This window comes from Chiloscyllium plagiosum, chromosome 3 (genome assembly GCF_004010195.1).
Source record: "Chiloscyllium plagiosum isolate BGI_BamShark_2017 chromosome 3, ASM401019v2, whole genome shotgun sequence".
NCBI lineage: Eukaryota > Metazoa > Chordata > Chondrichthyes > Orectolobiformes > Hemiscylliidae > Chiloscyllium > Chiloscyllium plagiosum.
This window is the reverse complement of record NC_057712.1, coordinates 120515836-120538683: the sequence shown is the minus strand read 5'-3', so window position 1 is coordinate 120538683 and position 22848 is coordinate 120515836. Positions and strand designations below refer to the sequence as shown.

At 39.4% G+C, this 22848-nt stretch overlaps 1 protein-coding gene across 1 annotated transcript in view; it reads left to right on the top strand.

Moving 5' to 3' along the window:
- ppp1cb (protein phosphatase 1, catalytic subunit, beta isozyme) overlaps nt 1-22848 on the top strand; it is a 112897-nt gene that overhangs the window by 33889 nt on the left and 56160 nt on the right. Inside the window, exon 2 of the mRNA XM_043687219.1 lies at nt 111-242. Within this exon, the coding sequence (XP_043543154.1) occupies nt 111-242 (132 nt within the window). The remainder of the gene's footprint in view (nt 1-110; nt 243-22848) is intronic.

Genomic DNA, 22848 nt, shown 5'->3' with positions numbered 1-22848 from the left:
TATGAAAAGAAAGCAGAGTTAATGTTTCAAGTCCAGTGACCTTTCAAACTGAATAGTCTGTTCTGTGCTGTGAAGTTCTAATGACAACTTTCGTATTTTATTTTTTTCAGTACGAGGATGCCGCCCTGGAAAAATTGTACAGATGACTGAGGCTGAAGTTCGAGGTTTATGTATAAAATCTAGAGAGATATTTCTCAGCCAACCTATCCTTTTGGAATTGGAGGCACCTTTAAAGATCTGTGGTAAGGAGACAATTGCTGTTACTTTCGACTTTGGATCCTGCAATGCCATGAACAAATAGTTTCCCCTAGATAGTGTACAAGGCCTAGTTATAAACTGATTTTAATGTCCAATGAATTTGGCTGGTTTTCCTATTAGACAAAGATTGCGACAGAAAACTTCAACAGTGCAGTAAAAGTTCGCTGTCATTGACTTGATATAAAAAATAAATATAACCCATTAATCACCTGAGGCTGAAATCTGAATAAATATTGTTTGTATCAATAAGGGGAGTGATAATACAATATTTGCTTAATATTCTTGAAATTTCTTTTAAAATTGACAATCACACAAATGTAAGATTTCTTGTCATTGCATCATTGACTAAATCTTCCAGTGAAGAGGACAGTCTAAATGACAAACAACTTTGCAACATCCCTCTCCAAGATTATTGGAAAGGGTCATTTGAAACAAATGAACCATGACGGCTCTTGTGGAGCATTCAGTTATGAGGAGAGACTTGAGAGCTGAGAGTTTGCTGACTGCTGTCAAGGAATGTCAAATGACACTGGTGACTTTGTCACATTTCTAGGTAGTCTTTATTCTTTTTTTTTGCAACTTGTCTGATAACATATGATGCTGTTAGTGTTAAAGGAATTTAGCACAAACACTGCTAATATAGCTACTGTATATTTTTACAATTTAATGAAAGAATTTTGAAATAAGAGTGTATAAGACTCCAAAAGACTAAAGTCAAATGATGATACTATTGTGCATTATGCTTTTTCTCCTATGTTTTCAATTACTTTGTCAAATCAAATTGACCTTTGGCTTGCCTTTTTCACATCCTAAACCTGTAATTTCTAATGCTTAGAAAGACTAAGGAGGTAAGCAAAAGGGGACACAAGTACTTCCAAGTTGCTTTCCAAATCTACAACAGTATCTTGTTTGTTGCCACTGGGTCAAAACCTTGAGCCCCTCCCAAACACTGCTGAGAATGTTTCACCTTCAGCATTGGGACTGAAAGTGTCTTAGCAATACATTTTTGAAAGAACAATAAATCTTGTCTTGTGACCTCAACATCCTGTGAATGAATAATAAAAAGAAAATTCTGACTTGCTTTCCAAAATCTAATATGTCAACTATCTGATTTTATGCAAACCGCATTATGTTTATTCAGTATCTTCCAATACCTGAAAGTTTTATGTATTATGGACAGAGTTTGGTTTTAAAAGTCTATTTGTTTCAAACTAAAATAAACTACTTAACATGCAGTGGAACAGAATTGAACAATAACCATGTCATGAAGGAGACTTTGGGTATCAATGACCATTGCATGATAGAATTTTGTGCTCAGTTTGAAAATGAGAATTGTGGGTCAAAGTCATGTCTTTAAATCTAAAGAGGGTATGAAACTAAAGATGGTTAAAGTGTACTGGGAAACTTGTTAAAAGTTGGACCTGTTTTAAAAAAAAAGTGGTAGATTTTAAGGAGATATTTTATAATTTGCAAAGATTTATCCTAGTGACTAAAGGAAGACTCCTGAAGAAAGATGCATCATCTGGCTAAATAGTGAAGTTCAGTCTAGTTTTAAATTTAATGGAAGACCACAAATCTCTGAAGATTAGTGGTGGGTCAGAAGATTTAAGAACCTGCAAATAATCTCATTAAAAATATAGTAATGTATGAGTATTTGAATATTCAGAATATCACACATTGGGCCTCTTAAAATAAGAGTGCAATGTGTTGGAGGTAGTATATTAATATGGTTAGAAGATTGGCTGCCTCATAGACAAAGAGTTGGGATAAGGAGGACATTTTGAGAATGACACCCTTTAAGTTGTGGAGGGTTGCAGGGATCAGGGCCACAAGTTTTACAATATAAATGACTTGAATGAGGAAAGTGAATGTACTGTAGCTAAGTTTGCAGATGATACAAAAATAGGTGGGAAGGCAAATGGTGAGGAGGACACAGGGTTATGAACAGGTTGGTGATTGGCCACAAATTTGGTAAATAGACAATAGGTGCAGGCGTAGGCCATTCTGCCCTTCGAGCCTGCACCACCATTCAATATGATCATGGCTGATCATCCTTAATCAGTATCCTGTTCCTGTCTTATCTCCATAACCCTTGATTCCACAATCCTTGAGAGCTCTACCCAACTCTTTCTTAAATTAATCCAGAGACTGGGCCTCTGGGGCAGAGCATTCCACACAGCCACCACTGTCTGGGTGAAGAAGTTTCTCCTCCTCTCTGTCCTAAATAGTCTACCCCGTATTTTTAAGCTGTGTCCTCTGGTTCGGCACTCACCCATCAGCGGAAACATGTTTCCTTCCTCCAGAGTGTCCAATCCTTTAATAATCTTATGTCTCAATCATATCCCTTCTCAGTCTTCAAAACTCAAGGGTATACAAGCCCAGTCGCTCCAGTGTAAGGTAGTCCTGCCATTCCAGGAATTGACCTCGTGAACCTATGCTGCACTCCCTCAATAGCCAGAATGTCTTTCCCCAAATTTGGAGACCAGAACTGCACAGTACTCCAGGTGTGGTCTCACCAAGGCCCTGTACAGCTGCCGAAGAACCTCTTTGCTTCTATACTCAATCCCTCTTGTTATGAAGGCCAGCATGCTATTAGCCGCCTTCACTACCTGGAAAATATGAGGTTATTCATTTAGGTAGGCAAAATAGTGAAGCGGAGTAATCTTTCAATGGAGAAAGACTACAGAAAACGACAGGGATTTTGGAGTTTTCATGGCTGTATCGCAAAATGCCAAATTCAAGTAAAGGGAATAGGGAAGGCAGATTGAATGTTTAGTTTATTTCAAAGGGAGTGGAGTTTAAAATAATGTTTTGCTAAAACTTTAAAGACACTATTCAAGCCAGGAGGAATACTGAGAGCAGTTTTGGTCTCCATACCAAAGGAAAGATATATGGCAAAGGAAGCAGTCCAGAGAAGATTGACTGAGTTGATGTCACATAAGGAGTAACTGTCTTATGAGGGTAGGTTGGGCATGTACTGAATGGAATTTAGAATAATGAGAGGCAATTTTCATGAAACAAACATAATTCTTAGGGATTCTGACAGAGTAGATGTGGAGAGATTGTTTCCCCTTGTGACCGAGCCAGGACCAAAGGGCTCAATGTTAAATAAGGGATTGCATGAGGAGAAAATTCATCTGAGAGTAGTGAATCTATGGAATTATTTACTGCAGAGGGCTTTTGAGGCTGGGTCATTAAGTATATTCAACGTTGAGATACAGATTTTTAATCAAGAGTTAAGAGAATCAAGAGTTGTAGGGAAATGGCAGGCAAAAGAAGTTGAGGGTTATCAGATTAGTTATAATCTCATTGAATGATCAAACAGACTCAGTGGGCTGAATGACCACCACCTTCTCCTGCAACTTATTAATGTTAATGGTATTAATTTCAAATGAGTTAAGTTTTTATTAAGCAAAAATACCAAGTTTTCTGAGCCAAAGGCAATTATACGGAGGTAGGCCACAGATCAGCCATGATCTCATTTGACTAGTGGAACAGGCTCAAGTTGTTGAATGGCCTGCCCCTGTTCCTGTGAGAGAAAGCGAGCTGGTAATATAAAAACATAGTTAAAAATCACAACACCAAGTTATGGTCCAACAGGTTTATTTGAAAGTACCAGCTTTTGGAGCACTGTTCTTTCGTCAGGTACCTGACATAATAGTAAAGGTTTAAGCAGAAGTATTTAAAAATGACAAGTGATTAAAGCTCTTGTTTTAAAAAAAACACTTCAATATTTAAAGCAGGGAGTGGCTTTTGTATTGATGTCGCTCATAAAATACATTTTCCTGGCGTTATGCCAATAACACAGTACAGAACATGCTGCGCTAAGCATGAATGCTAATCTGTAGTCACCATAAATCTATTTATAGTCAACTGTTATCAGTAACCTTATTGATATTCATGTATCAGTATGAAATCTTTCCCCCTTGGTTGTATGGCATTCAGTTAATGCTGTTGTCAGCTGGCTATAAGATCAGCAACCCAGAATGTTTTTTTCTTGATTTGCTTTGCTTGTCTTTTCTCACCTTTCCATAGCTAAGATTGCCAATAGTTGAGTTGAAAGTAAACTGAAACTGTATTCAGCAATTTTTGAGCGTATTGATGCTGCACCATGATGTGCCAATGAACTGCCAACTCTTAAAAGCAGATGGCAGGGTAAATAGGAAAAGGCCTTGGCACATCAAGCAGATTATATCATGGACTCTCTGCCTATCAAGGAATTGAATAATATTGTTGTATAACATTGTAACATATGACCCCTATTGATCACATTCTGTTGTCCTCCGGACCATTACTATTATGAACGTTGTTACGACTGTGTATGTACTTGGATCAGTGTCTTGCATATTTTTTGGTTAAGTAACTTTTGCTTCTATCTTAATTCTGTAATCACAGTTTGAGTTCAGCAATCTGTGTTCTTGGTATCATTCATTTGCTGAAAGACACGAACAAAAAAAAGTTATTTAAAAATCCTCAATTCTTTGGTTTAGGTATTTTAAGTTTTGGTCACTTGAAATTTCATGATCAACTTATAAAGAATTATGGAGTCTTTGCAGCATAGAAATGGCCTATTTAGCCTATTATTTCAATGCTGTTCCTCTGTAGAAGTGACTCAGGTACTCTCACTGTCTGTCTTTTACTAGCAGTTCCATTTTTTTTAATCCCCTCTTCCATCCAGTTCCTTTTCAAGGTCACGATTTAATCTTCCTTCACCAATCTCTCCCGGGCAGTATGTAGTACTCGTTTCATTAAAGCACTTCCTTTTTTTGGTCATCATTGAACCGTTTGCTGTTCTCCTCCTCAAATTATTATCCTCTGGTTCTTGATGCTTCAAACAAGCGGATCAGTTTATCTGTCTACTCTGACAGGCAATGGGTTAATGGTATATCATGGTTCAAATCGTGCCATAACAGATGATGAAATTTGAATTAAATAAAAATCTGCAGTTTAAGGAGCTGGCCTAATGGGGACCATGTAACCACTATTGATTGTTAGGGGAAAAAAAAACCTGGTTCACTATTCACTTTAGGAAATCAAATGTTTTAAATCTGGCCTATATGTGACTTTGGACTGACCGCCATGTGGTTGAATCTTTACTGCTCTTTAGACAATTATGGATGGGCAATGAATGCTGACCTAGTCAGCTATACCAACTTTTCATGAATTAATTTAAAAAATGAAATATACAGGAATCAAAAATCTTGCATTGTAATGTTGCAAAGCATCCATCAGATTGCGTTTAGATCAGTGTCAGAAACAAGTCAGCCATGTTCTTAAAGTAAGAATTAACTAGCTTATGACAAACTAAACTTTCACAAACAAAGCTGTAAAGGTTATTAACAGAAGTTCTAAACTGTGCAAATATGTTTCCAGTTTCCTCCTTGAAAAATGACATGCAAGCATACCCTGTTCCCTCTAGGGAAAAATATAAAACCTCAGCTATGTTACATTTAAAGTAAATTCTTGAAGATTTAGAATCAGAGTTATACAGCATGGAAGGCAGAATGCTTGGTCTAATTCGTCCACACTGACCAGGCATCCTAATCTGATCTAGTCCCATTTGTCAGTATTTGGCCCATACCCTTCTAAACTCTTCCTGTTCATATACCCACTCAGTTGCCTTTTGAATTTTGTAATTGTACACATCTCCTTTCCTCTGGTAGTTCGTTTCATACACGCATAATCGTGTGTGTGGACCTTTCTTAAATCTTTCCCCTCTCACCTTTAAACGAATGCTGTCTAGTTTTGGATTTCCCCCACCTTAAGAAAAAGGCCTTGCCTATTCACCCTACCCACGTTCCTCTTGATTTTTAAAACCTCTGTAAAGTTACCCCTCAATCTCTGATGGTCAACCTCTCCCTTTATCTCAACCCGCCAGTTCTGGCACCATCTTAAATTTAACAACATCTTTCCTATATTCTCAAGTCATCCAAATGTTGATCAGTAGCTGCAGTCACTTTGCTGACAAGCTTTTAGCATTGGGGTAAGTTCCTGAATCAGTTAGAGCCAGGTAAATTTGCATATTTTTGGGAAAGATTTTAAATTCCCCTGGAGCAAATCTCCACTTTCCAATGAGTTTTCAACTTCCACTTTGGGTAGGTTTCAATGAAAAACATAAATGGTTGTTCCAGGCAAGTTATCTCTCTGTTCAAATCCGGTAGCTTTGTTCCACTTACAAACTGGATTATATGACCTCTCCATAAGAGCACAGGAAATAGGAAGAGTGAGCTTTTAGGCTCCTCAGGTCTGCTCTGCCATTCAGTAGGAACATGGCTGATCTGAATTTTCTCATGTCCGCTTTCCTACATTTTCCCCATAATCCTTGATTCCCCTACTTTTCAAGAAGCCTTAAATATAGACAAGGACTCTGTCCCCATAGCTCTCTGTGGTAAGGAGTTCTGAAGACATCCAACTCTTTTGAGAAGAAATCCTCAGCTTCTCAGTCTTAAATTGAAGTTTCTGAATAAAGAAGCAACGTTGTTTGGTCCTAGACCCTTCCTTGAGGGGAAGCATCCTCTCAGCATTTACCTGTTAAACCCTTTAAGAATTCTATCTGTTTCAATGAGGTCAACTCTCATTCTTCTAAACTCCAGTGAGTAGAATTCCAATCTGATGAGCCTTTTGTCGTATGAAAGTCCCTCCATACCAGGGGTTGTCCTGGTGAACCTTCTTTGAACTGCCTTCAATGAAACAATATTTTTCCTTTAAATAAGGGGACCAAACTGCTCTCAATATTCCAGATGACATCTCACTAGCATTTTGTACAGTTGCAGTAAGGCTTTCCTACTTTTATACTCTCATCCCCTTGAAGTATCAGCATTCCTTCCTGATTACCTGTTCCTCCAGTGTGCTAGCTTACAAGTAACCCTGAGCCTCTTTGTGTTGCAGCTATTCTGCATTTAAATATTTGTATCAGGTGAGGTGCCTGAAGATTGGAGTTGGGAGGACATGTTGGGACTGTACAGGACATTGGTTGGGCCACTTTTGGAATATTGCATTCAATTCAGGATCCTCAATGGTAAATGGTTGCCAACCTGAAAAAGAAACTTTACCCCCAATCTCTCTTTCCTGCAATTGGCCAACTCTCTATGTGCACCTATATACTACCTCAAACGGCATGGGCTTTTGTGACTTAACATTTTGTGAGGAACCTGGTCAAAGTCCTGCCACAGTTTTGTAGATTCTGCAGCTCCAGTCAAGCAGCTGTATTCTTTGCAAATACAGCTGACTGTTCTGTAGCCTGTCTCCTTATTTGCAAAATTGTTCTTTCCCAAAAAGGCAAAGATATCGACCTATCTCTTATCAATGACGTTTTTCAACCTGGCGTGGCCTTAGCATGGACTTCTGGCCTCTGAGGTGAAGCCAGGCATGATATGGAGTCATGGCTCGGAGCAGACTGGAGGCCAGTTGCCAGTGTGGACACAGTTGGAAGAACTGTATTTCTGAAAATTTTATTTCTCTATTTAAACTTATTCCTATAATCTGTCATGCTGGACTTTTTATTTATTCATTTTTCTAATTTATTGTTTCATAAGAACTTGTACTGAAGAATCTGTCCCTAGGTACCTTGTGGTACTAAGATGGCATTGTAAGTGGAAACTATTAAGCTTTTCACTACATTCTTTTGAGTACATCTGACAGTAAAGCTAATTCAATTCAAAATGAATATTTTTAGATCAGCATATCTTGATAAAAATACCCTCGTCAAGTCTCTATTTATTGTCTTAGTTCACCACGCTTCAAATTTTGTCTTGTTTGCATTTTTCTGAAATTTTGTGACCTCCATTAAGAGCATGAAGAAATATATGATCAACCCTGGGAATCTCTACTATATATTTCTTCAGTCTGCGGAATAATACTTCCACCAGTACTGTTTTCTTTTTTCTACCCATATTTGCCCATATTTGTAACTGTGCTGCCACGGTTTGCCTGGATGAACTCAATCGTAGTGACTTATCAACCTTTTAAGTACAGCAAACCTTTCCGATATCACCTTTTTAAACCTAATGACATGATGGTTGGCAAATGCAGTCTATTATTTTCCACTTTGCTAAAAAGTAGTCCTATTTTGTTAGACGTTGAACTTTAACATTTTGCCACTTGAAAATCCATCTCTCCTTATTCAGTAAGTTACATTTATCTAACCAAGGCTTGGATAATCCTAGGATAACATCTCAAGTTAAATATCATTGTGAATGTTCAAAATGGAGGAATTATAACACGTTTGCCTTGGTCTGTCAATGTATCTGACCATTATTTTCCCTCTTTTACTATCTCCTTCCTAACCAATCCCATTTTCAGACAATTTCATAAGAATTTGTGCAAATGCACAGTTCCTGCGTAGGCATTAAACACTATCTTACTGCATGGCTTGATGCAACTAATTGATGAACTCGGGCTTTTAGTCCCAACTGGGATCTGGTACTGAGTCTTTCTTGTTCATTAACTGATTTTGGCACTATCTCTGCAAAAGACTGCAGCAAAAGCCAATTTTGTGGTACTGTGACTCATTTACGCAAGTGACAAGATGACGAGAAGGGCAACAGTGGGAGGAGTTTCAATAATTAAAGGAGGCATCTTTCCAGCTGCAAAAAGATATTCTTTTGTGGGAAGATTAGCTGCTAGTCCACATTGGTACAATTGAAGGAGGTAGAAGGAGGAATGAGGTCCTGAACACAGGGTTTAAGCAGTCAAGAAAGGCAGAAAAGCAAGACCTCAGGCCATAATCTCAGGATTACACTCAATACCAAGTGTTAATGAGTATAGAAATAAGATTGAGCAGATGGACAAGTTGCAGAGAAATGGTTTTGAGGGGAGGACTTTATCTAGGGGATTGGTTCTGACTCGGGCAGTTGAGACCTCTGCAAGGAATTCAGGTTATGCTTTAACATCCTAGAGACTAATATCCTTTCGGAGAGATTTACAAATGCATTGTCACAGTTCTGTGAATGTGCAATTGTTGCAGGATAGGACCTGAACAGGAATTCCGATAGGAGAAAAACAAAGCTGGACTTTGAACAATGAAGGAATCGAGGGTTATGGTAGGCAGGCAGGTAAGTGGAGCTGGGCCACAAAGATCGACCATGATCTTTGTGAATGGCAGAGGAGCCTTGAGGGGCCAGATATTGAGAGTGTGGTGCTGGAAAAGCACAGCAGGTCAGGCAGCATCTGAGGAGCAGCAGAATCGATGTTTCGGGCAAAAGCCCTTAATCAGGAATGAGCAATCCAGTAGGAATAGACCATTCAACCCATCAAGTCTGCTCTGACATTCCCGTGAGATATTCTTTTTAAAAATCGGTGTGCATGGTGAAGTTGGAGGGTTCTTGAATCTTCCTGCAGGACCAAGCATGTTCATGGTGTGGTAGCACACTGCATCAATTTTATTTGGCAGTTAACCTTCTTTTGGGGGGGGAATCTTGAAAATAAAAACTATCTTAGAGGTTATGACACTTCAGTGCTCATCTAAGTACTTTTTGAAGGTTATGAGGCTTCACCATTTCAGCTGCCTCCAGGTCAATGCATTCCAGACTCCTGCCATTCTCTGGGTGAAAACCTATTCCTCAAGTCCCCTCAAAGCTTCCTGACTCTCTTTATTTACTTTATCTCCACTCTCAACACCATAATTCCAACCAAGCTCTGAGATCTAGGACTCTGCAACTGGATCCTCAAATTCCTGAAGCAAATACTGCAATCAGTAGGGATAGGTGACAACACTACCTCCATAATAATCCTCAACACCAGTGCCCCGCAAGGCTGCGTACTTGGTGTCTCACTATATTCCTTGTATGCTCATGGCTGTATGGCAAAATTCAGCTCTAACGCCATTTACAGATTTGCTGATGAGTCCACCATTGTGGGTCAAATCTCAAACAATGCTGAGACAGAGTACAGAAAAGAGAGAGAGACAGCTTAGTGGCATGGTGTAAAGACAACAGTCTTTCCCTCAATATTAGCAAATGAAGGAGCTGGTTGTCGATTTTAGGAAGCGGAGTGAAGAAATGCTCTGTCTCTATCAATGGTGCTGGGATGGAGATGTTGACAGCTTCTTGTTTCTAGGAGTAAATATCACCACCAATCTATCCTGAGCATCCGTGTCATTGCGACAGTCAAGAAAATGCACCAATTCCTCTACTTCCTCAGAGGCCAAGGAAATCCAGCATATCCATAATACTCTTATCAATTTTTGTAGATACACCACAGAAAACATTCAATCCATATGCATCACAGCTTGGTACGCAATTGCTGTGCCCAATAATGCAAGAAATTGCAGGGAGTTGTGAATGCAGCCCAGTTATTTATGAAGACTAACTTTTTCTTTCTGTTAACTCTGTCTACACATGCCACTGCCTCAGGAGAGCAGTCAACATAATCAAAGACTATTCCCAGCCCAGTTATACTCATTCCCACCCTCCGCTTCTGTTGGGCAGAAGATACAGTAGTTTGCAAACACACAGCAACAGATTTAAGAACAGATGTTATCAGACTTAATGAATGGATCTCTCATATATTAGTTGATCTTTTTCTGCACCTTCTCAGCTTTAACACAATATTCTGTATTCTGTTCTGTTATCCTGATGTACTTGATTTGTCTGGTTAGCACACAAAACAATACTTTTCGCCATCTCAGTACATGGATAATAAATCGCTACTCCAGCTGTGGCCTCAAAGTTCTGTATAGCTCTAGCATAATCAGTGTCATGACTAGTAAAGGCAAGCGTCCCATTACAGCTTTAACTGCACTATTAACCTGTTCTACCATCTTCAATGATCTGTGGACAAGCACCCCAAGTTGTCTCCGATCCTCTGTTTCCTAATGTCTCTCAGTTCACTGAGTACTCCCTTATTTTGCTTCTCCTTCCAAAATATATCCCCTCACATTTATCAGGGTTAAATTGCACCTATCGCTGATTTGTTCACCTAACCAGTTGATTTATATCCTCGTGCAACCTAACACCCTCCTCTTCAGTGTCAACCACTTGGCCAACCTTTGTGTCATCCACAAATTTACTTACCATCCTCCTCACATTCTCATCTACATCATTTATACAAATAACAAGGGGCCCAGCAATGATCCCTGTACACAGGACTCCAATCACACAAACAGCATTCTAACATCATCCTTTCTCTTAGTGACAGGAGACAGTTTTGTATCCAGCTTGCTCTGGTCCTATGAGCTTTTACTTCCGTTATCAGTTTCCCATGTGGGACCTTGACAAAGGCCTTTCAGAAGTCCAGATAAACTGTCAAGTCCCCTACCTCGTTCATGTACTTATCCAAATGTCTTTTAAATGTTGTAACTGTACCTGCATGCACCACTTCCTTGATAGTTCATTTCAGATATGAAGCACACTGTCTATTATAAAAAAAATGTTGCCCCTCATGTTCTTTTTAAATCTTTCTCCCCTCCTCTTAAGAACTTGTCCCCTAGTTTTGAGTGCTCCCCACCTGGGGGAAAAGACTCTTGCTATTTATCATATCTATGTCCCTCATGATTTTATAAATCTCAATAAGGTCAACCCTAAACTTCCTATGCTCCAATGAAAAACATGCCAGCCTATCCAGCCTCTCCTTATAACTCAAACCCTCCATTCCTTAGCAACACCCTCGTAAATCTATTCTGAAACCTGTCCAATTTCATAAGATCTTTCCTATAGCAGGAATGCCAGAACTGCACATAGTACTTTCGAGGAGGCCTCCCCAACATCCTGTATGATCTCAATATGATGTTCCAACTCCTTAAAGTACTGAACAATGAACGCAAGCATGCTAAACGTCGTCTTACCCATTCTGTCCACCTGTGATGCAAATTTTGAAGAATTTTCCAAGATGTCTCTGTTCTACAGCACTATCCAGGACTTTACCATTAATTATATAAATCCCGCCCTTGTTTGTTTCGCCAAAACATAATACCTGGCATTTATCCAAATTAAACTCCATTTGCCACTCCTCAGCCCATTGACCCAATTGACCAAGATCTCTTTGGAATCTTAGAAAATCTTCACTACTATACCACCAATTTTGGTGTCATCTGCAAACTTACTAACTGTATTCTCATCCAAATTGTACACACAAATGACAAACAAAAGTGGACCCAGTACTGATCCCTATGAAGCATTGCTGGTCACAGGCCTCCAATCCGGAAAACAACCCTCCTCCACCACCACCCTCTGCCTCCTACCATCAAGCCAATTTTGCATACCATGGCAAGCTCACCCTGAATCCCATGTGATCTAGCTTTATGAATTAGGCTTCCATGCGGAACCTTGTCAAAGGCTTCACTAAAGTCCGTGTCAACTACATCTACCCTCTTCAATCTTTTTGGTTACTTCCTCAAAAAATTCAGTTAAGTTGGTGAGACACTATTTCCCTCGCACAAAACCATGCTGACTATCCCTAATCAATCCTCGCCTCTCCAAATGCATGTAAATCCTACCTTTCAGAATCACCTCCAACAACTTAATGGAGATTAATTTTCTCCTTCGCTCTTTTTTCCAATTGTTTGCCTATCACTGATATTGGACTCACTGGTCTGTATTTCCCTGGTTTGTCTCTACCACATTTATTGTGAACTGAAACCATATGAGCTGTCCATATTAGCATGCCAAAAACTTTTTCAGGTAGAAATTCCTTTGCAACTCTTTCTCTTTCCTAGCTACCTTTTAGGACATTTTCAAATGCTTATGATGAAAGTACTCTTACGGCTGTTAATAATTTGAGTCTTTGATCAAATACTTAAATGTAAAGCATGATACATTTGGAAACTTTCTGTTAAAACTGCTTTTAAAGGCTTGTATGAGCTATTTGGTTCTTTCAGTTGTGTTTGACATGCAGGTGTTTTTAAGAGGATAAGTACCTCTGCAGAAAAAGCAGCATTCACATTACTGTGCAATACAGCATATTGTAAAGTGATCTCTATTTCCTGCAAAGTTAGCTGAACAGAAAAAAAAATCCTGTTTTCCTTAGGTGGTGGTGCTGTACAACTGTATGCAAATCAGGGTGTGAGCCTACATAGAGCAGTGATTCATTTGATTTATTTTGACAGTTAAAAGATTACATGATTCACATCCTATGGACTTAGAGATAAAAGTGCACTTATTATCCGATGTTAGAAGGCTGAGCTGCAAGATTTTGAATTTTTTTAAAATATAGGTTTGGCCTACTTTGATTTTCCAAACAAACCGGTTTAGAAATTCATCTAACCAGATGTGTTGGTTGCATCTGTTGTTGGTTTTCAATTTTTTCTGCAGGAGAATCCTGAATTGCAAGGTTATTTTCAAAATGTCAACTAGGTGCTGTTACTCCTAGGCATAGTAGCATTGTGTGCTTCGAAAGCTTTGCCTGCCGCACTCACTGATCTAATAAATTAATACAGCATTCCATTTGCAGTCATCCTATAGATGTGCATTAGTGCTCGAACAGGTCACTATCAGAAAATAAAGGACTCAACTGTGTAAGGGAAAGATGTTGAAAATAAAAATGAAGTTAATTTTGCATTGATCCCAAATAGTAAAATGACAAGTATGCTTCTTGCAGTTTATTGAAATAGAATAATACCAAAGCTATCTCTGACACAGTTCTGACAAATAAAGCTGCCAAATGAACTTGATAGGCCATACCAAAACTATGGAAAAGCAGTATCAGTGCAGTTAATGTAGCTTCATTACATGCCTTCCTGACATGGATATAAGCTGAAAACGTGTTGCTGGAAAAGCGCAGCAGGTCAGGCAGCATCCAAGGAACAGGAGAATCGACGTTTTGGGCATAAGCCCTTCTTCAGGATATAAGACAAGTTTTAACTGTATCATCTCTAGGAAGGGATATAAATCGGAAATCAATACCTACACTCAACATATGACAACTGGGAAGTGCTTGTCTGGCTTTGAGCTAATGTTGTAATGTTCCAGGCAGCCATGAATAGCTCTTTACTCTTCAATCCAACTAATTAACTTTGTCAGGTCTGAGTGCTGTGGAAGCACATTTTGAGCATTTTCAAGGCAGAAATCAGTAGATTTTGGAGATTAATTGTGTGGCGATGTAGCAATACTGTGGGAAAGTGGCATTGAGGGAGATGATCAGGCATGATCAAATTGAATGAAGGTGTGGGTTCAGGCTGAATGGACTACTCCTGTTACTAAGTACCACAGCAGCTTGCATTATATAAGCAATTTTTTTTTTAAATGGTTTTTGAAGATCTAACTAAAAAATTAAGATTATTGTTTTGCATTTAATTGGGACAATTCACTAGAATACCAATTAAGGATAAAACCAATATTCTTACTGCATGAGAATATAGTCCCTCTGCACCTCAGAAATACACAATGCTACTTAAGCAATGCTCTATTCGGTTATTCTCCCTACCTCTAAATTTTCCCACATTATATTCCCTTGCCAGATTTTTGCCCAATGATCTGTAAATCAGTCTGCAACCTATGTCCTCTTCCCAATGTACTATTTTACCTATTTTCACGTCATCTAGAAATTTTGATACAAAGCTTCAGCTCTCTTTGTGAGTCATTGACATGAATTGTAAAACATTGAGATTTCAGTATAGACCACTGTGGGATCCCACTCATCATATACTGCCATTCTGAAAACTACCTACTTACGCATTCTCAGGTTTCTGCAAGCCAATCTTCTAAATTATGATAGTCTATACCATGAGATCCTACCTTGGGGATTTTTTATGTGGCAACTTTCTTTAAATACAAATACGGTATGCCAATGGGCTCCCTTATCTACAGGATGTTACTCCTTCAAAGAGCTCTGAAATAGAAGCTAACTAGGTTTTCCCTTTCACAAAAACGTGCTAAGTCTTTACAATTTGGTTGAGTGTTTCCAAATCAGAGTCAGAGTTATTACAGCACAGAAACAGATCCTTCGGTCCAACCAGTCCATGCCAAACATAATCCCAAAATAAATTAGTCCCACCTGCCTGCTCCTGGCCCATATTCCCTCCAAACCTTTCCTATTCATGTATTTATACAGATGTCTTTTAAACGTTGTAATTGTACCTTCATCCAACACGTCCTCAGGAAGTTTATTCCACACGCAAACTGCCCTCTAAAGTATTTACCTCTCATATCTTTTTTTAAATCTCTCTCTTCTCACCTTAAAAATATACCCTAAGTCTCTCCTCCCCCCCCCCCCCCCCCCATCCTAGGGAAAAGACAACTATCATTAACTCTATCTATACCCCTCATTATTTTGTAAACTTCTACAAGGTCATCCCTCTACTCCTGACACTCCAGTGGAAGTCATCCCAATCAATCCAGCCTTATAAGTCAAACCTTCCATATCCTGCAACATCCTGGCAAGTGTCTTCTGAATTCTCTCCAGTTTAATATCATTCCTTTAACTGGGCGACCAGAACGGGACACAATATTCCAGAAGAAGCCTCACCGATGTCCTGTACAATCTCAACATGACGCCCCAACTCCATTACTCCAAGGACTGAACAATGAAGACAAGCATACCAAAACACCTTTTTAACCACCCGGAGTATATGTGACTCAAACGTCAAAGAATTATGTACCTGAAACCCTAGGTTCCTCTGTTCTACAGCACTACCCAAGGCTGTGCTCATTAGTCGTATAAGCACTACCCTTGTTTGTTGTACCACTGTTCAGCTGTAATCAGCTTAAATGATTAATTAGAACACCTTTCCCACAATCAACTGCAAGCTTTTGATTCCTTTTCCATGCCCCCTTCTATTCTTGAATGTTTGATACTTTCCATTCTGATTGAATCTGTTGTAAGTTGTCATTGCCTGATAAAAACAAAAAGAGCCTATAATAGTCGTCATGTTGCCGACTGAAGTTCTTCTGGCAGCTGTTTTAACTATACGGTATTTCTATTTGCTATTATAATGTTCAGTCATTGGATAGAGATCTGATCCAAAAGGACTATAATCCTTTGCTTAGCAATGGCTCCATATAGCTGAACATCTATTTATGTGCAATAGGGTATGTTAGTGTAGTTTCAAATTCTTTGAAGCATCTCCACTTACAATTTGTTACCTCTGCCCAATTAACCATGTTTCTTTTACAGGCTGTTCAATGGAAGCACTATACAATTTCTTTTTAAAAAAAACTGCACAGAAAAACTCCAAAGATTCCAAACCAAATTACATCAGGAGTACTTTTGAAAATGAAACAATTTATATTAAAATACAGGGTATCCAATTTATATCCAAAGTCTCATAAAACTACAGAATAATAATGATGAAGAGAAGTTTTTTGTTTACACTGGAAAGCCCCCAAAAACATCCAAATCAGCATTGTTCTAAGTTTCCAGAAATCGACCATTCTATTATTACCAGTTAGTTTGCCTAGTCTGGCCCTCTATGTTGTACGGTTCTACTTTGTTATTTGTTTCCATATTTGAGGACCTTTAGATTAGATTCCCTACAGTGTGGAAACAGACCCTTCAGCCCAACAAGTCCACACCGACCCTCCGAAGAGTAATCCACCCAGACCCATTTCTCTCTGACTAAAGCACCTAACACTATTGGCAATTTAGCATGGCCAATTCGCCTGAACCTGCACATCATCAGACTAAAAAAACTGGCACGGACTGGTTGGACCAATGGATCCTGATTTATGCCTTGTAGAATCTGGACAGAATTTGGAATTAGGTGAGTTAGTCGTTGTTGAATTCTTAGCTTCTAACCTGCCTTTGCTGCAACAATATTTATATGACAAGTTCAGTTTCTGGTTAATGGTAACTCCCTCTCCCACCAGAGGATGTTCATGTGGAATGGTAATGCCATTGAATATGAAGGGGAAATGGTTAGATTCATGCTGTCGATGGCATTTGTGTGGTGCAAATGATACTTGCCCCAGGTCATCCCAATTCCGGACATTGTCCAGGTCTTTCTACATTTTGACACAGTCTGCTTTATAACTGAGCCATCAGAATGGTGCTGGAGAATGTGTAACCATCAGCTTATATGTCTATGTCTGAGCTTACAATCGAGGAACAGTTGCTGATGAAGCTGCCGAAGATGGACATGTGTCTAAGGCTTTATCCTGAGGAACTCCTGCAATTGTGTCCTGGAGCTTCAATCATTGACCTCCAGCAACCACAGCTATCTTCATTTTGCAGAAAGTTTTCTCTGGTTACCATTGTTCCAGTTTTGCTATAGGTTTTTGATGCTACACTTGGTCAAATGATGTCAAGCTGTCGAGCAATCATTTTCACTTCACCTCTTGCATTTGAACCAAGGCTGTAGTGAGGTCAGGAGCTGAGTGTCCCTGGTAAAAATCCAATCTGAGCGTCAGTGGGCAGGCTATTGCTGCATGAGTTCTACTAGATAGCACTGTTGGTTATGACTTATCTGCTTTTATGATTTCGAGCGGGCTGATGCGATAGTAATTGACCAGTTTAGATTTGTCTGTCTTTTTGCATATAGAACATACCAGGGCAATTTTCCATATTTTGGATACAAATCAATGTTGTGCTAATAATGGAACAGCTTGGCCATGAGTGTGGCAAGTTCTGGAGTGCACATTCTCAGTACTATTGCTGGAATGCTGTGAGGGCCTTTGCATTGGGTGCTTTCAAGGAGTGAATTGAATTGGCCTTTGACTTGGATGTTTGATGCTGCAGGAGGAGGTCAAGCTGGATCGTCCACTTGGCACTTCTGGCTGCTTATTCTTACTGTTTAAGCCTTTTTTTTTGTCCTGTTGTGCTGGGTCCCATCGTTGGGGATAATTGTGGAACTACCTTTTGGGTGGGTTGTTAATTGTCCTCCACAATTCATGATTTGGATGTGCAGGACTGCAGAGTTTAGATCTGATCAATTGGTTGTGAAATCAATTAGCTCTGTGTCTCTCTTGCTGCATATTCTGTTTGGCTGTAGCTTCACTAGGTTGACAACTCACTTTTAGGTATGTGTGGTGCAGTTCTTTTCATGCTGTCCTGCACTCTTCTTTAAACTAAAGTCCATCTTCTGGTAATGGGAGGATGTACTGGGTCATGAGGTTGCAGAATCCGTTTGAGTATATTTTAGCTGCTGATGCCCCATAGTGCCTCATGGATGCCAAGTCTTGAATTACAAAAGGAAGAAAAAAATTAAGGTATGTTCAAAATCTCTCCCATTTAGCACAGTGGTAGTGCTGTGCAAAATGGATGTATGATGGGACTTTGTCTCCATGATGACTGTGCAGTACCAGTGTTATGTTGCCAGATGTATGTGCAGCATGATTGAGGATGAACTCAGGTATGTTTTCCCTCTTGGTTCCTTCAGAAGACCCAGTTTAAAAACTATATCTTACAGAGCACAACCAGGTCAGTCAATGGTGGTGCGGCGCAGCTGGCCTCTCTTGATTATAGTCGTAGAACTCCTCTATCTCTCCGTTCTACAGAATATGTTCTGTCCTTTTGAAACCTTCAGTGTTTCCTCCAAGTAGTTTTCAATGTGGAGTACTGATTGTGCAGGTGAGGTGATGCATGTCATCAGTGGGATTCCTTGATGCTGTGAGACTTCCTGAGGTCATGTTGCAGCTGTACAAAATTCTGCAGCTGCACCTGGAGTATTGCATACAGTTCTGGTCACTGCATGATAGGGAGGATGTGGAAGCATTGAAAAGAGTGCAGAGGAATTTTGCCAGGATGTTGCCTGGTATGGAGAGAAGGCTTTATGAAGAGGGATTTGAAGCTGATTTAATTGAGACATACAAGATGATCAGAGGATTAAATAGGGTGGACAATGAGGGCCTTTTTCCTCAGATGGTGATGGCTAGCATGAGGGAACATGACTTTAAACTGAGGGTGATAGATATGGGACAGATGTCAGAGGTACGTTCTTTACTCCGAGTAGTAAGGACGTGGAATGCCCTGCCTGCAACAGTAATAGACTCGTCAACTTTAACAGCATTTAAATGGTCATTGGATAAATAAATGGATGATAATGGAATATTATAGGTTAGGTGGGCTTCAGATTGGTTTCACAGGTCGGCACAACATTGAGGGCTGAAGGGCATGTACTGCGTGGTATTGTTCTATGTTCCTGTGTCCAGAGCCAATGTTGAGAACTCCCAAGACAACTCCCTTCTGAATATATACCATCTGTTAACACCTCTGCTAGCTCCACCCTGCTGGTGGAATAGGACTTGCATGGTGAATATTGATGTCTGGGAGCTATGTAGGGTATGATTGTGTAAGTGTGACTGTACCAGATTGTTGTATGACTAGTTTGAGAAACAGCTGTTCCAATGTTGATACTAACCACCAAGTGCTAACAAGGAGAACTTTGCAAGGTCGACAGGATTGAGTTTGGCACTGAAGTAAAATGAAGAATTGTGAGTGCTAGAAATGTGAAGCAAAAACAGAAACTGCTGGAAGCACTGGAGGCATGGCAACATCTGTGGAGAGAAAGCAGAGTTGATACTTCAAATCCAGTGTTCTGAAGAACAGTCACTGGACTTGAAACATTAACTCTGATTTCTCTCCACAGATGCTGACAGACTAGCTGCGTTTTTCCAGCAGTTTGTTGTTTTATTCTCTCCGGAGTCTTGTATATTATTTCCAGTGTTGAGTTGAAAGTCGGGTAGTCTGTCTGGTTTAATTCCAGTTTTGAGATGTTTTGGTAGTTGATGCAGCTGAACAGCTTGTCAGGCCAGGTTAGGTGAGGATCACAGTTTCCCTTCCCTAAAGGATGTTGGTGAACCAAATGTGTTTTTTTTTTAACAAAATCAATCATGGTTTGACTGTCATTAGCAGACCTCTAATTCCTGATCTTACTGAATTTGAATTCCACTACTGATCATGGTGGGATTTGAACCTAAGCTCTTGAACATTACCCAAGTCTCTGGATTCTTAGTCCTATAACAGTACCACTAAGCCAATGCTCCCCTTTGCTGTGGCTTTTTTCAGAATATGTCTTTCATCCACAAAAGGCCATGTCTGCTGACGCTACATTGTGTTTGAGCACTATCCTTCTCATCAAAACCTGCATATGGATCCTTTGTGAAATGCCCTGAGAGTAAAAAGTGTTAATTAATAAGCATGATAGACATCAGCAATGACATTGGCTGTGGGTGGGGTTGACCTTGAGGCTTAACATGCTCCACGCTCCTGGATTCTGCAGTTGCTCCTCACCTGAAAGATTGAAAGGGGGTGGAGTGGGGTGGTGTGGTGCAAAGAGAGGGTAAGGTGAGGGATGTTTAGTCTGGTTTGAAGATAGTGTGATCAGGCAATTGAGGGGTTTATGGGTAGTAAGGCTGAGGGGGAGGATGGGGAGTAAAGGAGATAATAACAGGTGGAGGGTGCAGAGGTTTAATGTCTTTACAAATTTGAATACACAGGCACGTTTGATGTTCTGGCAGAAGTGGTGCGGGTGTTCATTTATGTTATGTAAGCCATGTATGTGTGCTTTGTGGTGCACAAAAAATTTTGTAATATCAGCAGGCAGGACCTCCATAAAATATGCACGCATGCTTGAATAAGTTGAAGGAAGGATTGAAGGAACTGTGTTAGCTGTAAAGGTATGAATAGGTACCTAATCTTCTGGAATTCTGCTAACAATAAGCATTAAGTAAACTTTGGGTTGACCTTGTGGTATACTTTCTTGTTATTCAAACAGCACGTTGAGAAGACAACTGAAAGGTTTCTATTTATGCATGATAAATGAGCTGTTACTAATATTTCCATTAGATTATACTGCTGTAATTGTTTGCTCCAAAACATTATTGTTTAAAGTGTGACATTTTGATCCAATTAAAAAGACTGGTTTGAATCTTTGGACGGAGCCAAGTTAGCAGGGGCTCAACCTGGTCATTACTGGGATGCTTCAGTTAGTTTAATTCAATGGGAGGATAATAAATTATTCCGTGTTCTTTCAAGCTCATTTCTTCTTAAAGTACTCATGTAAACTGGATGCAAAACTGTCCATAAAAGCTGGTTTCCCTGATCCTCATATGTATTGGTGAGGCTGCAGTCTGAGGGTTAGCCTTTTAAATGCGCAGCACTTTTTAATTGTTTCTGTAATCATTATTTGTTTCCTGCTGCTGTTGGTCTGTTATAGTTATAAACTGTACTTTTGCATTGCTAATGTTATAAAACATTTTGAAGCCACTAAGCACCTAATTAATGAAGTGGCAAAGATGATCATAAAATTACAATCATTCCAAGTTGGTTGTTTCAATTAGTGAATTGATTCAAATAGTAAAAGGAGAAAAAGTTTTTTTTTGCCTGGCACACAAGTAATGCTACTTTGTAGCTTTACTAGGTTGACATCTTATTTTTAGGTATGCGTGGTGCTGCTCTTATCATGCCCCTTGCATTCTTCATTGAAACGGGGTGATTCCCTGGCTTGATTTTAATGGTAAAATGGGAGAATATGCCAGTCCATGAAGTTGAAGCATGTTTCTGCTGCTGATCGCCTACAACGTGTCATAGATCCCAGTCTTGAGTTACTAGATCTGTTTGAAGTCTTTACAATTTAGCATTGAGATAGTGACACACAACATGGTGCAACTTATTACAGCTGTGAAGGTGATACTTCTCCACAGTTAGAGCAGGCTTATTTCTGACATCATGGAATAAATGGAGTACTTTGAAGTCTGCAGTATTTGTTGAAAGCTTTTAGATGTTAAAACATTAATGTTGTTTTCACTTGTATCATATTACCAAGCTCTCACTGTAATGCTGTAATGAAAAATACATAGTAAATATATAATTCAGTTAGGAACGAGTTGGAGGTCCAATAATTTGATGACCAGGATAACAGTATCAAAAGCTGCATGACAAAGCACATTTATTACAAATTAAAATTAAATCTTTGTTGGTAGATACCTCAGCATTTTTCCTGAGTCAGGTTATATATGCTTGCTGTTAGAGAAATATTTACTTTTCCCAGATCCACAAAGCCAGTCAACTCTTGCATAGATTGTTAGAGGGCTCCTGTTGTGCATAGAGCCTGAACACCACTAAGTTTATACCTTCAATTAAAAAGAAATGAAATCTGGATAGATGAGGTGTGGAATTGATATATTGGCTCAGGCCTTTCAATTTCCAGATGATTGGTTAAACCACCTGAGAAATTCTGAAGGATTGTGAATTAGAGGATTGCTCAAAAAAATTGATGGAAGATACGTATCTTTTTTTTAAAATCTGTTCAGGCTTAGAAATGGTGTTTCTGATCCTGATTGGAAGATCTGAGCCATTGCTGCAAAATGTGCCTTCCCAGTAAGTTTCAGTTTCTCATTGACAGGGATAAAGTATATAGACTGTAACCACAGCAGATACTTCCATTGGTTCTTCATTGTTCATATTGCCTTAAAATAGTCACTGGATGATCTCAGTAGCTTTGTAATGTCCTTGATGTACAGTACTTTTTCTTTACAATCACAGACTTGTTTCTGCACAAAGGATAAAAACAAGGACTGCAGATGCTGGAAATTAGAGTCTAGATTAGAGTGGTGCTGGAAAAGCAGGCAGCATCCGAAGACCAGGAAAATCGACGTTTTGGGCAAAAGTCCTTCATCAGGAATAGAGGCAGGGTGCCTGCAGAGTGGAGAGATAAATGAGAGGGGGGTAGGGGTGGAGAAAGTAGCATAGAATACAATAGGTGAATGGGGGTGGGGATGA